Source organism: Magallana gigas, chromosome 6 (genome assembly GCF_963853765.1).
Source record: "Magallana gigas chromosome 6, xbMagGiga1.1, whole genome shotgun sequence".
NCBI classification, from domain to species: domain Eukaryota; kingdom Metazoa; phylum Mollusca; class Bivalvia; order Ostreida; family Ostreidae; genus Magallana; species Magallana gigas.
The window spans coordinates 29,962,306-29,980,653 of NC_088858.1; the positions used below are offsets into that span (position 1 = coordinate 29,962,306).

Below are 18,348 nucleotides of genomic sequence, written 5' to 3' on the forward strand. Positions count from 1 at the left end.
TTTTTAAAAAACCTTTAGGGTTCTAATCATGAACGAAGTCGTGGATTAATATAAAATTGGACATTTATTTTGCTTATTAGGCTATAAGAACAATTAAATTATTTTTATTTTTCTTTAAAAAGAATATTAACATTTATTTTTGTTAAAATGTGATGTTATCAAGATATTTTATCTACATATTCAAAATTAATTGATTATGATATTGAAATCAATAAATAGATGCTTGGGTATACATTAAATTTAAAAATAAAATTGTGTACGTTTTTGCTTTTAAAATCTTATCATATATACAATCGCAACTTCTCGGGCCTTTCCGGCAATCTCGGAAAAACACCTCGAATGTATTACCTAGGCGTCCATGACAACCCCCCTTTTTATAAAACTTGAATTAAATACAACACATTTTACGATCTGTTGAGATGTAAGCTAGACTTCATTAAAGTAAATGATATACCCTGAAATATAACACAGAAGCGATTTATAAGGCTGCCTAGCCGATACTTATTTTAATGGGAGGCGACTCCATTTTGTATAAAATTCTAACATCCGGTAATGTTAATACATTCGAGGTGTTTTTCCGAGCTTGCCGGAAAGGCCCGAGAAGTTGCGATTGATATACACACACACACACACACACACACACACACACATTGCTTTTAAAAAAATCATCTGCTATATCAAATCTGGCACATTTGACAAGCCGCATCCCGCAAATTTTCACTGTTTTATATTGGTTCTGGCATTTTTAACGCCCCCTCTATCAACTAAATAAGATGAATGAACTTACCCTGTTGGTAGTACATGTATATTAAAAGCTCAATCGAAGTAGCGAACACGTGGCCGGCTTCAAGACACGCGGTTTTCAAGTTCCCGCCTAAATTAATTACTCGGGTACCTCGCCTTCTCTTTAAAGATTCACCTGTCCCACCTTCCCCTCTCAACTCCAAATCAATCCGGGAATATATAATTACGAAATCGTGTAAGAAAGAGCTCACCGGCAGGAAATACTCCTCCAAGAGGGCACGCACATCCATGGAACCAACACGTGGTCTGTCCGAAAAATGGCCATCGTTAGTTTTCAGCACTGAACGTTATATAAAGTGCTCACTTTACACAAAGAATTCCCTCAAAACAATAGTTTAGGTTTAAATAAAACAATGAAAGACGTGGAGACGATACACGGTGTGCCTATAGCAGCCAGCTCCCGACAAATCCATAAGGTGACCTTGCAAGACGAAGTTCCCGCTTTTATTCTACTGGGATGTAATTTCTTTGTTCAGTCTGAATCTAAGGCCCCGGTTAATTGTGAGCTTAGCATCAGTCTTGATATCATAATAAATCACTCATAGAAACCGGCCAAATTAACTTATGACCACCTGTTACTACGACACTGTTTATTTTAAAATAAAGTTATTAAGAACCGATTTACATGTGTATATGTAAAACACCCGACTATCGACTTCTTTCCGGTGTACCTCTACTGCCATTAATATGATTGGACACAAGTCGTGGAAGCGTTTTAGACAGGTATACGGAAGTAAATTCAGTTAATAATTTGGTTTGTACATACTCGGATACATATTAAATACTCAGAAGTGATTTCTTTAAAAAAAGATGAAATTAGCCTTAGTAGCGTATAGCTTTAAAGAGGCTCACAGTGACCTAGAAAATGTTATACCCTTACAGACCGAGAGCAACGCTACAGATCTCTCTCTCTCTCTCTCTCTCTCTCTCTCTCTCTCTCTCTCTCTCTCTCCAGTCTCTCTCTAGTATCTCTAAAATACTGTGAAAAAACAGTATTGTATATTATAATAATACTTCTTCAGTTATCACAAGGAAATTAGATTGTTACCTTCTTTCGCAATTAAGGTATATTCGAGTTCTTCAATCCAACCATTCATATCTTCTTGCTGACACAATTCATCAAAGGGAGTAGTTTCTACCCCTCTTTATTAAAGCGAAATAACTTTAATTGCAGAGTCATTTTTAGAGTCCGGACCTGGTTAAGTTTATTTGTTGCAGGTCTTGTATCTAAGTGAATACTTGTCCTATCTTTACCAAACTTGCATGGATGATGCATCTGGATCTACTTATGGACTTAAAAGACTTGGATGCTGAATTTGGGTCATGAATTTCAGATGCTTTCGGAGGTAAAGGTTTTTAGAGCTGGTTAAAGTTTAAAGAGCAGGTGCCATTTGATAGCCATTTCTAAGTTACTAATGGTTCTAAATTTACCAAACTTGCATGGGTGGTGCATCTTAATAATGATACTGATGCACCTGACAGGCTTGAGTGCTGAATCTGAGCTATTGGTTTCGGATGCTGGATGAAGTTAATTAAAGGTGTTAAGGGCTGGTTAGAGTTTAAAGAGCAGGTGCCGTCTGATGATTATATCTTAGTTATTACTGGTCCCAACTTCACCCAACTTGCATGGATGGTGAGTTTTATGATACTGAAGCACCTGATACGCTTGAATTCTATTTCTGAGCCATAGGTTTCGGATGCTGGAGAAGGTTTAGTTTTTTGGAACAGGTCACATGTTTAATAGATAATAGAACTATTTCAAACTTGCATAGTTGATTTATCTATAATATGAATGAATCGCAGAGGTATCTTCAGATGCAGAGCCTGATCTCCATTATCAAGGATGCTAAAAAAAAATCCTTCACGCAAACTTGTTTGATAGATGTGTTCGTTGTGAAATGATTAAACATGATTCCTATGATGTAGTATTGTATGATATGAAACACTATTTTATATGATACAATATTTCATCATATATCATATTGTAAAAAATGATGTAAAACAATAAGATATTTTTTTGTATAGTATGATATGATATTGTATCATGATATTGTTTTGTATAGAATTGTATATTATGATACAATATTGTATAATATGGTATTGTATGATAAAATATTGTATCACATGATATTGTTTCATATGATATTGTAATATATCATATTGAATCACGTGATTTGATTTTGAATCATATGATATGTTATATTTAATATTGTATCATATGGTACGATATTGTATAAGATGATATTGTGTTATATTATATATTATTAAATCACATGATATTGTATGATATAATACAATGCTGTATCAAATAATATTGTATCTTATGATACAAATTATATTATATATCATGTATGATACAATTTTATACATTACATTATCATATTATATCATATATTATATCATTTGTTACAATTTTTTCTGATTTATTATGTGATATGATATTTTACCATATGATACTATACTGTATCATATATTATGATATTGTAGTTATGGGATCAAATACATTTTACATGATACAATGTCATATCATATGATACAATATCATGTTGTATTACTTATATTACAGTTTTATATTGTATCATATGATATATATTTTGTAGTATCATATGATTCAATATCGTATTTTATATTATGGTATTGATAAACATTGAATCTTACAATACCGTATTAAATGAACAAATGATTTTCAAACTATTTATAACATGTGATAAACGATGTTGTGTCAAAATAGTATCCATGAATATCCAAGATGATTTTCATATAATATGATAAGGTGGTCTCAAAAAGATGATGCCTCGTCTCGGTTAGCTCTGTAATCTGTGATTACTTATCTCTCACAAAACTTAGTAACTGGGGCTTTTCTATCAAAACCTCGGGATTTAGGTCATTCACATATGAGCATATCAAAATTCTATCCCAGTGGCTGAGTGTCCGTGTCCAAAGTAAGCGTCTGATAGTAATTTACAGGCCACATACAGGTGTGTGCAGGATCAATTATGTCCTGAAAGTCCACCCAAAGCTTGTAAATCGTAGTATTTCTTGATTCCATTTAGAGGATATGAGCAGTTGTACATAGCATATAACTCTGATTTCCAAGGCCAAGAATAAAGACAGGCATGAGATGGACAGTATTGACCGGTACATATTGTTCTAAATCCTCTAAAAGTCAATTTCCACAGATTTGTATGTTTAAAAAAATAAATTTGTCTCTTATACCTTGCTTCCAAAAACATCTACCAGTTATCAATCTTACAAAACACTGCAAATCACATTTTTTTATTTTAGTGACTAAGTGTACTTTTTATTTACATGAAATATTCTTGAACATATACAACAGTAGTCCTATATATGAAACATATACAGCAACATGTAAATTGTCAATTCCCTGTAATAAAAAAAATGTGCATGGTGATTGATACTTAATGATTTGGTGCATGCTATTTGCCGCTGACTTTTCAAGATAGTTTACCGGTAGGTATAAGAGATTTGCTGCATACTTTTCAAGAGAGTTTAGGTATCGGAGATTTGCCGCAGACTTTTCAAGAGAGTTTAGATATAAGAGATTTGCCGCAGACTTTTCAAGAGAGTTTAGGTATAAGAGATATGTCGCTCACTTTTCAAGAGAGTTTAGGTATAAGAGATTTGCCGCAGACTTTTCAAGAGAGTTAAGGTATAAGAGATTTGTCTCAAGAGAGTTTAGGTATAAGAGATTTGCCGCAGACTTTTCAAGAGAATTTAGAATTTAAATTGTCAATTCCCTGTAATAAAAAAATGTGCATGGTGATTGATACTTAATGATTTGGTGCTATTTGCCGCTGACTTTTCAAGAGAGTTTAGATATAAGAGATTTGCCGCAGACTTTTCAAGAGAGTTTAGGTATCAGAGTTTTGCCGCAGACTTGTCAAGAGAAATAAGGTATAAGAGATTTGCCGCAGACTTTTCAAGAGTTTAGATACAAGAGATTTGTCTCAAGAGAGTTTAGGTATAAGAGATTTGCCGCAGACTTTTCAAGAGTTTAGGTAGTTTAGGTATAAGAGATTTGCCGCTGAATTTTCAAGAGAGTTTAGGTGTAAGAGATTTGCCGCAGACTTTTCAAGAGTTTAGGTATAAGAGATTTGCCGCATACTTTTCAAGAGAGTTTAGGTATAAGAGATTTGCCGCAGACTTTTCAAGAGAGTTTGGGAATAAGAGATTTGTCTCAAGAGAGTTTAGGTATAAGAGATTTGCCGCCGACTTTTCAAGAGAGTTTAGGTATAAGAGATTTGCCGCCGACTTTTCAAGAGAGTTTGTGTATAAGAGATTTGCCGCCGACTTTTCAAGAGAGTTTAGGTATAAGAGATTTGCCGCTGACTTTTCAAGAGAGTTTGGGTATAAGAGATTTGCCGCTGACTTTTCAAAAGAGTTTAGGTATAAGAGATTTGCCGCATACTTTTCAAGAGAGTTTAGGTATAAGAGATTTGCCGCAGACTTTTCAAGAGAGTTTGGGAATAAGAGATTTGTCTCAAGAGAGTTTAGGTATAAGAGATTTGCCGCCGACTTTTCAAGAGAGTTTAGGTATAAGAGATTTGCCGCCGACTTTTCAAGAGAGTTTGTGTATAAGAGATTTGCCGCAGACTTTTCAAGAGAGTTTGGGTATAAGAGATTTGCCGCTGACTTTTCAAGAGAGTTTGGGTATAAGAGATTTGCCGCTGACTTTTCAAGAGAGTTTGGGAATAAGAGATTTGCCGCTGACTTTTCAAGAGAGTTTAGGTATAAGAGATTTGCCGCCGACTTTTCAAGAGAGTTTAGGTATAAGAGATTTGCTGCTGACTTTTCAAGAGAGTTTAGGTATAAGAGATTTGCCGCAGACTTTTTTCAAGAGAGATTAGGTATAAGAGATTTGCCGCATGACATTTTTAAATGTGGTTATACTAACATGAAGTTGTAGGTAAGTGATTGTCACAAGTACATATGTACCTTACCAAAGCAGGTACTTCCATACTAGACAAGACAGAACTAATAGATTCAATATATAAAAATATGTTTAATGAGTGAATCCTATATACAATGACAACGGCAATGATTCAGCTGAGAACAGTGTCTTCCTGGACAAGTTTATAACCCTGAAATAAAAACATTTTCCAACATTATGCTCCATTATAAACCACAAAAGTATTAAAACAAAATAACAAACTCTTGGTACGTTGTATTTTGAAAATGCCAAATACATGACTACCAATTTTTAAACAGCATCGTATCAAAAATATATCTTCATTGTCTATAACAGTAATCTTGTTCTGTAATTTTGATAAGTTAAAAAAAGGGTGGGTGTCTTTATATTTGTGTCTTCAAATGAAAAGTAATTTAAAAAGGGCAGTAACTAAAAATAGTAAAAAAAAATCCTTTGTGAAGTTTCAAAACTACGTTAATACACACCTAAATAATCATCCATCAAGGTTCCAATTGCAAACTGAAATTCAGATGTACCGTATTTGATTGAAACATTATGAAGTTTAATAATTAAATAACATGATCAGTTAATTCTAAGTAAAGTTTACAGTTGCTCAGTTGCAGATCTAGGAATGCAAGTTATTGCTGATGCTGGAAATCTTCATAATATTATGATTACATGTATATGATTATAAGTTTCTTGTTATGATGCCTGAAGGGCCGAATTGAAATGTGATACTGGATTTAACAATTATACTTCAGTAATTATCTTCTGCATTTGCTTCATCATTGAAAGATAACTTACAATATCTTTAGCATCAACCCTTGTTCCAACTATTTTCAATCTAATTTCATCATCTTGCTGAATGACTTCATCCTGAAAAATAATAAATTGAAAGAATATACATATTTACTGATATACAAACTTCATAAAAATCAAAAGTACACCTTTAAGCCATTAATAAATTCCTTCTCTTGAAATTCTGTATTCTATGACAAAATTTTAACAAGCAAAATTTTATTTTCTTCAACCTTCATAGTGACATATAGCATTGTTCTTTCAGTCTTGATTAAAATTTTGTATGAACATGTATGTTAACATTATAATTCATAGAGGACTAAAAAATCAAATTCAAAAAGGGGTTTTAAAATAAGGTGAAAGATAATAAAACATCATCTAGAATATATGTATCATATGTTATGTTTCATTAATGTGTGGATATTGCATAATGAGTTCTTTGCTGTATTTTTTAATCAATTTACCTCTTCTTTGTTCTTGTAACATGGTGGGTTGGAATTTGGATCAAACTCCATATTGGCAGGAATAGACTGAAATTCATTCAATATCAAGTTAAAATAATTTAACATCTTTTGTCTAAATGAGGGTTATTCAAAACCTCAATTAGACAAATAATGATAAGTTATTTCAAAACAATCAGAAACGCACACCTATATGAATTTCTTTCATTTTCTCCTTATAGTAAAATAAACTTACATGTCTTGATACAAAACATGATAATGGTCCAATTTCTGTGAATAATCCAACCTGCAATAACCAATCACATGTTAAAATTGCATATTCATATACCGTACACAAAGGAAATTTTATAAATACCAGTAATCATTTTTCTGGTCTAACTTAACAGGCTGTAAGTAATGCATTGTACACTTTACCTTGTTGACTTGAGTAACTACAGCATCCAAAACCTCGCCCTTAAAAGGTCTGAACACAATAGCTTTGTATTTGACTGGGTACACAACAAAACCTCGACTTGGTTGTATGGTGCCTGCTCCTATGTTATCAATCGTTGTCACTGCTATCACAAAACCATATCTTAAAGAAAAGAATGAAATCTAATGTAATCATTGCTGGTCCATCCGAGTGAACATAGGTAAAGAAAAAAACCCTGAAGGCATTCATTACTCTAGCATGTAAGAGGCTTACAAATCAAGAGGCCCACAGGTCTTCATGGTCACCTGAGTGTCACAAAAGTTGACCCTGCTTTTATTATTTGAAAACTGCAAACATCAATTCATAAAAATCAAATTACTTACTTGCCAGTGCAAGTTCCCTCGACTTCCGTAAATAATTTCTGTTTTACTATGTTGAGCAAGTTTGGTCCAAAATATCGCGGATGGAGAAGAATTTCATGCTCTAATGATACCTGCAAAAGTGGATATATGATAAACAAGGATGTCCGATGCATAGTGTAACTGGAATTTTTTCTGCATGAGCAATTATTTACATTTTGATTCCAAAGCAAATGCCTTTATTTTTGGCAATTTTTCTTTGTTTTCTCTTGTTGGCTCTGATAATATTATGATATATAATTTTGGGATAATTATTATTCAGGGTTTTTTTTTTGTACATTATAAAACCCACACGTATTTAAGATTTGTTTTCATTTGGTTCAAATAGGCAGTTACTTGGGGCAGAGTATAGCTCAATTTACGTATACATATTTTGCGCATTAAGCTTTTTTTGATACCTTACCAAAGCTATAAACAGCCTGCTAAAACTTAAAGTATATCATTATACAGTATAAAAGAGATTGTTTTCGACAGCTGAAAACTTTGCTAAACTCTGTAAAAAGAGTATATTAATATATTCAGAAATCAAAAGTATACAACTAAATTGCAGCGTTAAAAGGCCTTCATAATTGAAATCTTGTTAATTAAAAAGTAACAAGGGATTTTTAAACAATGTGTCTTACATGGTAAAACATCTTGTTTGACCGGATGTACCAAATTTGCACTGTAGATAAGTTAAACCTCTATTAACTCGGAGGAAACGGATGGGCCACAATGGTGACCAAAATAAAGATTAAAAAGACCAAATGTATGTTACTATATTACGCTATTAACGCTATATATTTTGTGGCTTGTATCAAAATTGTATTCACAATATTGTATTTGCATCAATCACAGACTATTGTACGAGTTAACAACATATCTGCCAAAATGCTTGGACAAACATGCAGAAAAATTACTGGAAGTCTCAATGTTTCTCCACGCATAGAGTTCAAGGTATGCTTGAAAAATTAAACATGAGTTTAGGTCTAGGTTGGTTCATTATTCTAAATATTGTTTATAATATTTCTTTTATTTATAGTAAAGTTTTAAAATAAGGAAATTCGAGGTAATACTTGTAATCTGGGCCCACTATTCACAAGGTTACTTACCTTTGTAATAAAAACTAAGAAAGTCAGCCAGCGGAATATTATTCTTATTCAAAAGATAATTCGCAATCTATTTAAAATACCATGTACATGTATATAGTCTTTAGAACAATTAATATGCAGGGGGACATTTAGTTTGCACCTTATTATTATGACTGTACAGGCGCCTGTGATCGGGGTAGGGGGACTTTACGCTAAAAGCGTAAGTGTTTATTGCTTGTCAAAATTTTGCAAAGATTTCTCTCTGTAATCTGTGATCCCTCATCGCAAACTGCTATATTAATATCAGTCATGTAGCTCTGAATCAGGGATCCAGATGATAACTGTGAAAGTCTTATAATACAAAAGTGTGACTGCACATTTTGACCTAGAAACTGACCATTTTTATAACTTATTCGAATTTCTACAACACAGACTGTCTAATTTCTCCCCAGAATTCTAATTCACCCAAGCGCATTTGATGTTTCATCCTTAACTTAATTAGTCAGGCCGCGGGCTGACTAATTATTGTATTTAGTTCAGTATATCCAAAGGACTTATTTTGTGCAGTTGCTTTGTAAACCATCATAGAATAATTCTTACAAAGATCAAGATGTCTCAAAATGTTAGTTTTCATAATATCTTCATTGAAAGATGGGTGTATTAAAGAGACTGGTATGGTGATAAACGTACTGGCTGTGTATTCTATATAGCGCTTTTGGCAGAATGCTCCTTCCGCTAAATCATTTAATGCCATGCATATATGTATTAAAATAGTCACATTCAGGAATACGCTAATTTAAACCCACGCTGACTTGTTCAAAATCTAATAGCAGCCAAATATCGTACACGCCAAATATAATACGTTTACAGTATTCAAAGGTGCAGATTATTTAAGGGGGGTGGGGGATGTGACGGCAGGTCAGTTTAATTACTGCTGCCAGCTCAGCTTCAACTTAGTCCAAGGGTCAGGGTTTGAATTCTGGTCTGGTTCGTCTTTATTCTATCATCCTACAGTAATGACAAACTTTCAATTAAAAAGTTAACTGGTAGATAAAATTTTCAAATGTTTTATTTGTCTGTAAATAGTGGTAGCAAAACCTAATGTACAAGGTAATGAAGGTATTACAGGATGCTAAAAATAATGAAAAACCAGACTGAGATTATAACCCAGGTCCCCTGAATCTCTAGTCAGGTCATTTGCCATTCAACCGGTCTGACCATCACAATACATTATCTGCATAAATAATAAATGCTTTATGAAGACTCAGAGGAAGATATTGAGATTCTTTCCCCCACTCCAACCTACACAGCAATCATATTTCTAGGATGCATAGCTAGAGGAGAATATTTTTTTAGAAAGAATATATCTCAAAAAATTAAAAAAACAAAAAAAACAAACAAACCAGTTTTTGGATTGAAAAGAAGTATGATTAAATCCTGATCTGCCATTGTACATTTTTAATGCTAATGCCCTCCAGAGTCAAGAAAATGCCTAATATCCTCAAAGAGGTTGAAAAATATGAAAAATCTAATGTCAGACAATATAGGAGTTAATACTAAGTTTCATAGCCCTGTCATATATGACAGTATTATACAACTCCTCAATGTCATAGGCAAGATGCAGACTATATACTCTTTTAAACAGGACGATAGTACATTTACCATAATCACAATAAGGACTTGGCATTACCAGTACTTGCATGTAATGCAAATTACTTTTACAGAAACTTGCTAGAGGCCAGACTTTTATTATTTTCACAGAGAACTCTTGCTTTTTCAGAATTTTTCAAAACTTTGAAGTAGGTGAAATATAAGTGTATATTTTTTATAGCGATATTTGTGGAGAAACAGCATCTGCCAGCAGAAAATAGACATTACATTGAAATATACAGATGAAGCAAGTGGATCAATAGGTAAAATGGAACAAAAGTACAGAGTTCCAGAATTATAATTCTGATTTTAAACTTAAAATACAGCTAGTTCTGGTGTGTCTTATTCTTATTAAGTTCTGAGTCAAGTGCCTTGAAAATTCCTTTCATGGTCATATCAGAGCAACATTTCATTAGCCAATAAAATCACTTTTGCTAGTAGCTCAAAAAAGTAAGCCTGTTATTCATTTATTATTGTAATCAAATTTGATAAATTCATTAGGTTTAAGTTATACATAGAAGAATCCATCATGTTTATAATTTAGTGGTGCAGTGAGTCTATATGAGAGCAGACCTAGGAATGCTTGGGATGTCTGTATAGTGTGTGGATAATTTTGGAAGATGGCATACTTATATACCAAATTTAAAATTTGCCAAAAGATTCATTATAATTAATCTTTTTAGCTCACCGAGACGAAGCTTATGCTATACCCTCGGCGTCGGCGTCGGTGTCGGCGTCGGCGTCCGGACCTGGTTAAAGTTTTTGTTGCAGGTCCTGTATCTAAGCTATTACTAGTCTTATCTTCACCAAACTTGCATGGATGATGCATCTGGACCTACTTATGGACTTGAAAGACTTGGATGCTGAATCTGAGTCCTATATTTCAGATGCTGGAGGAGGTTAAGGTTGTTGGACCAGGTTAAAGTTTTTGTTGCAGGTGCCCTTTGATAGCAATATCTTAGTTACTGCTGGTCCGTACTTCACCAAACTTGCATTGATGGTGTGTCTTATGATACTGATGCACCAGGCAGGCTTGGGTGCTGAATCTGAGCTCTAGGTTACAGATGCTGAAGGAGGTTAAGGTTTTTAGAGCTGGTTAAAGTTTTTGTTGCAGATGCTCTCTGATGATTATATCTTAGTTACTACTTGTCCTAACTTCACCAGACTTCCATGGATGGTGCGTCTTATGATACTGATGCACCAGACAGGCTTGAATGCTGAATCTGAGCCATAGGTTTCGGATGCTGGAGGAGGTTAAGGTTTTTAGAGCTGGTTAAAGTTTTTGAAACGGGTGCCCTCTGATGATTATATCTTAGTTATTACTTGTCCTAACTTCACCAGACTTCCATGGATTGCGTTTTATGATACTGATGCACCTGACAGGCATGAATGCTGAGTCTGAGCCATCGGTTTCAGATGCTAGATATGGTGAAGTTTTTTGGAACAGGTCACATGTTTAATAAATAATAGTACTATTTCAAACTTGCATAGTTGATTAAACTGTAATATGAATGAATCACAGAGGAAGCTTCAGATGCAGAGCTTGATCTCCATTATCAAGGATGTTAAAAAATATATCTTAGTTATTACAGGTCCTAACTTCACCAAACTTGAATGGATGGTGTGTCTTATGATACAGATGCACCTGACAGGCATGGATGTTGAATCTGAGCCATAGGTTGCGGATGCTGGAGCAGGTTATGGTTTTAATTGCTAGTGCCCTCTGATGGTGATATCTTAGTTATTACTGGTCTGAACTTCACCAAACTTGCATGGAGATGCATCTTATGTATACTGATGCACCTGACAGGCTTGAATGCTGAATCTGAGCCATAGGTTTCGGATGCTGGATGAGGTTTAGTTTTTTTGGAACAGGTCACATGTTTTATAGATGATAGCTTGCATAGTTGATTTAACTATATTATAAATGAAACGCAGAGGTTGCTTCAGATGCAGAGCCTGATCTCCAATATCAAGGATGCTAAAGAAATCTCCTACCTCACTCAAACCTGTAATATAAAATTAGATCACAGGAAATTGAATAATATGATACTGTAATGTTATACAATATCGTATCATACGATATTGTATAATATAATATTGGTTTATAATATAATATATGATCACATCACATGAAATTGTATTGTATTGTATGATATTGTAAAATATATTGTTGTATCATATGATACAATATGTATAATATGATATTGTATTGTATAATATTTTACTTTATCACATAATATTGTATCATTTGATATGATACAATGCTGTATCAAATTATATTGTATCATATGATACAATATCATATTATGTATCAAAAATGATTCAGTATCATACAGTATCATCCTATATTATACAATATTATATCATATGTTTCAATGTTATGATGTATTATGTAATATGATATTGTAATATAATACTATATTGTTTTATATATTATGATATTGTATTATGTGATCAAATACAATAACGTGTAACACAATACAATGTCATATCATACGTTACAATATCATATCTCATCATTGTTTATTATGGTATTTTATTGTATTATATGATATATGTTGTAAATATGATAGGATGCAATATTTAATTTTGTATTATTGTATTGATTAACAGATGAACATATGATTATCATACAATTTTTTAACAGATGATATGCGATATTGTGTCAAAACAGAATCCATGAATATCCAAGATCATAAAGTATGATTTTCATTTAATATGATAAAGGTGGTCTCATAAAGGTGAAGTCTCATAAGGGTGATGTCTCGTCTCGGTGAGCTTTGTAATCTGTGATTACCTATGTTTTATTTCATATGTTGACCTTTCATGATGTTTGAGAATCAGTTCACATTTCAGAACAAATGTCATCTAAATTTTAATGGTTTATTAACATTTTTTATGATAAATGAAATGTCCCAGTAACAAAAACTTTGTGAGTTAATTATATGAAAAGAATATATGTGAAATGTTCAGAAATTTCATAGAGTCATTTTCTCTTCTATGCAGCAAACAAAGAACCAACTTTGTACGAGAAATTCTTGAAGAACCCCAAGTCTGTTCCTTTAATCACATCCAGGAAGCTAGAGAACTGTAACAAATACCGACAGCCCCGGCAAGCCTGGCTGGAGACCCTCAGTACCGTAGAGGACCATAAACTGGGCATGCTAGATCTCCACCCAGACATATTTGCTGTACATCCAAGGTACTACAGCTCTTTTTTCTCTGTGATTGGCATTTTGCATTTCTATGTGAATTGTATTTTGAAATTTAATCAAAGTACTGAAGTACTGACAGGAGTCGATTTTATCGATTATCATTTATTCAAAATCAATGATATGTGATTTTGCATGGTAACATGATACAGTAATCAAACTATTTCTGAGAAATTGTATGGATATAGACAAGATTGAACTCTTTTCTTGTTCAACCAAATACTCGGTTGTCTCCGTTTATCTCCGACAAGCAAGAGAGACTCTGTTTTGTCGGATATTAACGGAGCCAGCCAAGTGTCTGGTTGAACGAGACTACATTGAACTCTAGCGTAGGAATACATATGACTTTAAAAAATATCTAAACTGTCTGTACAATTTTAAATCTAACTATTTTCATGGTATTAATAAATAATTTTTTAAAAAAACAATGCTTCAGAATACATATCATCGAATTTATCGATTATTTTCAAGAACTAAGTGTTGTCAGCGGTATAATTGATTTGTGCTTAGGTCCAAACACTGTTTCACTTTCGCTTTGCCCGAGTAAGTGCATAGGAGAGTTGATTAAAATCAACCCCCAAAAATGACTTGATGCTGTCTTATATTGTACATGTAACAAGTTCAAGAGATATTTAACATTGTACATGTTTATTATATTTATAAGGTCTTTCAACCCTTTAGGTTTCATCATGATAAAATTGTTTATAACATAAAAAAGAATAAGGTGAAAGACTTGTAATTGTTTGAGAATAATTAGCCTACTCATATGAGTGATTTTTTTGGCACTGTGGAAGGAAGATGATGCATTTGACCTAATTTTCTTTTATAGGCTTGACATACTATACCACAATCTTAGATGGCAGGAATTTTACAAGAAAATAGTAAGTTCTTTCCCATTATGCAAATGTGATAACTATTACTTGTATATGATAAACAGATTTATCATTATTTTTATATACCAATTACCTTTGCAAAACTTGTGAAGAGTGCGAAATAATGTCAATAGGATAATGTCAGATCTGTTAATACATCATTTTTCACATGAAAACATTTGGTCCAAGCTGTTAGAGATTTAACCTTTGGTGATGTTATTGAGGTCAATGAGTTCAAGGACACATGTACACGTAGTGATTTGTGATGTGGATTATCTGTAGGATTACAATTGGACCCCTAGTCGAGGTGACCTTGATGTGTCGGGTGGGAAACAGATGCCCCAGAAGGGAAGCGGGAGAGCCAGGAACCGCAACAGGAGTTCCATCATGTTCAGAACAGGTCTGTTGTAACAGATAAGGAGTCAAACAGTTCTCAATCATGATAGAACAAAACTAGGGGTGTCAAAATACAGTTTTAAACTTAGTATGAGGGCAATATGTGATATGTTGGACCTGAGGACAGAAATGTTACCTGAAGGAGGAGGGTAACATTTCTGTCTCTGAAGGTCCAACAAATTATATATGTTGCCCAAACCCCAGTCAATAACTGTTTTGTTATATACGCTTCACTACAGATACAAGTATAGCATCAAATGGCAGCCAGCTGTTTGGCTATTTCTTTTCCCCCAATATCAGACGAAAATTGATTTAAATTACAATGATCATGACCCTAAAAAGAAAACAAAAGTTTATTTACCATATATAAATGCATATATTAAAGTTGACTTTTTTCTATTGTTTAATTTTAGGTGCCAAGCCACTGGGTCCTAAAGGACCAAGAGCTTTGTTTTACATGTTGCCCAAGCAATACAGAGTTCAGGGCCTTTGTACAGCTCTCTCCTTTAAATATGCCCAGAACAACTTACACATAGTGGACTCATTGGAAATTCCCACAGATGATCCAGAGGTATTATTTAATTTTATGTTGTACAATTATTTGAAATACATGTACAAGTCTACTGATTTTTTTTTTTTTTTGCAGTATTGATCATGAGAAGAAGAAATCAATTATTGAATTTAACTAACAAGTACATGTGAAAAAAAAATTTAATAATATCAGAACTTTTACAATTTAACGTTTTGATGAATGAGGAATCGCAATAATTTGTACTATTTTTGTTTCTTTCAGTACATTCAGGATTTAATCGACACAAGGTTCTGGGGATTCTCTGCCTTATTTGTGGACGAGTATGTGTCGACATTTCACTGACATATGGAAATTTTTGAATTCGCATTGGAAAATGACAATTATTTCATTACAGTATTCACCAAAAACTAAGGGTCTCTTTCGATCACCAGTTGCCTTATTCCATAGATAATGCCTACTTATTTCATTTCAGTACTGATTACATGCCAGAAAACATAACTTATGCATTAGCAGAATTTCCTTCCTACAACATTCTACCAGTATATGGTAAGTTTACTGTACTCCTGTATAGTCCCAATTACGGTAGGATGGAAAATATTGGTAAAGAATTCAAAATTATTTTTAAGCACAGTCTGTCATAATTATTCTGATCTTTGTATTTAAAGAGAATTACCGTATAACGGGTAATTTTTACTGCTGTGATTTTTTACGAATTTGTCTTAAAATAGGATGATTTGAATTTTTACGCGTAATAAATTTACAAATTGGACATATCCGTAAAAATTGTAATCATTCGGACAAAGGGGGTGAAATTTCACCGTGACTTTGTTACAGTTAACCCACATACAAATCAGAAAATCTGTTTTCTGTTAACGAGTCCTTAATTATTATGATTGTGTTTATTCAGTGAATAATATTCATAGTTATTGACTGAGTGATTGAAATCTAACGTGACATTATACGTAGTTTTAAAAAATACTCAAGACTAAATAGAAAGATCTGAACTGTAATCACCACGTGACCAAAAACTCTCAAATATACCTACATGTACAGCCATAAGGGACTGAGCTGAAGGTCATGAACATTACTCTCATACGTACAATGTAGAAAAATTACGTGCGGTGTTTTTTTTAGACTTCTGTAAAAATTTACGCGTTTAATTTTTACGGATTTATAAAACTCGTAAAAATAAGTAAAAATTAGCAGCATGTAAAAAATACCCGTTATACGGTATACATTTAATGATGTAAAATTTAAAAAGTGCGTGGTTTATGATTATGTATTGTAAGGACAAGTATCAAATGGTCGTTTTTTTTGGAAATCCTATCATCATCTTCTGGAAATGACAAAAAAAAATGCCCCATTGCACTCAACGCGGGATTGTAATTGAGGAATAAGGAATCATTCATTGAGTATTATAAGGTGATAATTTTGGTCAGGGGATGATCAAATCCAATAAAGCCAGAAGGGCTTTATGATAGATTTGTTCATGCCAGACCGAAATTATCATCTCATAATATTCAAAGAATGATTCCTTATTACTTATATTTAATATATAATTTTTAGCCATCATATGATATAATATTTTAATATACAATGTAAATAAGCAAATCCCACTGGCGCCTCAATTTGGCGTCATTTGAAGTTATGGGTTATATAGGACAAAATCGATACGTAGTGTCACAGGCAAAGACACTGGTAAATGTATTAAAATATATCTAAATTCATGACTTCCAGTTCTGCTTCATCAGAGTATCTGCACTCATCTTAGCATTATCATTCTACTTCATTCATTTTAGCAGTATCATTAATTTACTTCATTCATTTTAGCAGTATCATTTTACTTCATTTATTTTAGCAGTATCATTTTACTTAACTGGCCATACATGTATGTGCATTTCAATTCGAGTACCGGTATGTTTAGTCACATTGAGTTGCTGAGTCGCCACTGTAAGCTGAAATTCTAATCTATGCACTGAAAAGCAAAGATAATGAATTGACCAGTTTACAAATTTGAGCCTTTGTTTAGTATTAAACCTACTTAACTGTATTGCCATGGATATTTTCTGTCCTTTGTAGGATTAAATGTGCGAGATATGTTGAAACACGAAACGTTAATATTGACACTAGCAGCGGTGGAAAAGATTGAACAGAAGCTGTTGTTTCACTCCAGCAGGAACAAGAGAAGTTCCAGGTTCTCTATGGACACAAGATATGACCAGTACTGATGTTTGTAATGAATAAAAATAAAACAAAGCATTTTACTTCAGTTGTGTTGTTGTTTTCTAGGTATTGCTGTTAATTTCTATGAAATCAAGAACTCAAGTCTATTTAAATTTTTTAACTATAAGACTAGCTTGGTTAACTATTGAAAAGTACATGTAGTAGAAAAGGAGAAAAGAACAAAGACTTATTAGGGCCCCGCAAGGATTTGCGGGTGCCCTATAGTAATCACTCTGTCCGTCCGTCCTTCTGTCCGTCCGTCTGTCACTCTTCCGTCCACAAATTTCGTGTTTTTTTCTAATAACTTTTTTTATGGTTGCCCAATCAAGTTCAAATTTGGTATGGTAGTCCAGTAGGCAGAAATACATATTTGATGCTAAGTTTGGTTCTCTATGTCTTCTGGTTTGGAGCTGGGGTGGTGGGGTAGATTCCTAACTATGCATAAGAATGAATGGGCAAAGAGAGATAACTGCTGAGAATTTTATGGTTGCCCAATCAAGTTCAAATTTGGTATGGTAGTCCAGTAGGCAGAAATACATATTTGATGCTAAGTTTGGTTCTCTATG

General features: G+C 33.3%; 2 protein-coding genes across 4 annotated transcripts; one reads left to right on the plus strand and one right to left on the minus strand.

Annotated features, from left to right (window-relative positions):
* Positions 1 to 5,807: 5,807 nt before the first annotated feature.
* Positions 5,808 to 8,544, minus strand: LOC105319613 (DNA-directed RNA polymerase II subunit RPB7). 2 transcript variants are annotated; one of them, XM_011417208.4, is made up of 8 exons: positions 8,448 to 8,544; positions 7,789 to 7,898; positions 7,408 to 7,567; positions 7,229 to 7,279; positions 6,997 to 7,062; positions 6,539 to 6,610; positions 6,220 to 6,253; positions 5,808 to 5,906 (listed from the first exon to the last, which is right to left on the minus strand). In XM_011417208.4, exons 1-8 carry the CDS (start codon positions 8,457 to 8,459, stop codon positions 5,899 to 5,901), a joined length of 513 nt encoding a protein of 170 aa, XP_011415510.1. In that variant the 5' UTR covers positions 8,460 to 8,544; the 3' UTR covers positions 5,808 to 5,898. The 2 variants fall into 2 exon arrangements, with proteins under 2 accessions (XP_011415510.1, XP_065944023.1); XM_066087951.1 differs by lacking the exon at positions 5,808 to 5,906 and having other exon boundaries at positions 6,209 to 6,253.
* A 62-nt stretch (positions 8,545 to 8,606) lies between these two features.
* Positions 8,607 to 17,823, plus strand: LOC105323810 (large ribosomal subunit protein uL4m). Of its 2 annotated transcripts, XM_034467904.2 has the most exons (9): positions 8,607 to 8,760; positions 10,726 to 10,807; positions 13,554 to 13,749; positions 14,589 to 14,640; positions 14,914 to 15,031; positions 15,441 to 15,598; positions 15,821 to 15,879; positions 16,032 to 16,105; positions 17,639 to 17,823. In XM_034467904.2, exons 1-9 carry the CDS (start codon positions 8,695 to 8,697, stop codon positions 17,785 to 17,787), a joined length of 954 nt encoding a protein of 317 aa, XP_034323795.2. In that variant the 5' UTR covers positions 8,607 to 8,694; the 3' UTR covers positions 17,788 to 17,823. The 2 variants fall into 2 exon arrangements, with proteins under 2 accessions (XP_034323795.2, XP_034323796.2); XM_034467905.2 differs by lacking the exon at positions 10,726 to 10,807 and having other exon boundaries at positions 8,691 to 8,760.
* The last annotated feature ends 525 nt before the right edge of the window (positions 17,824 to 18,348 follow it).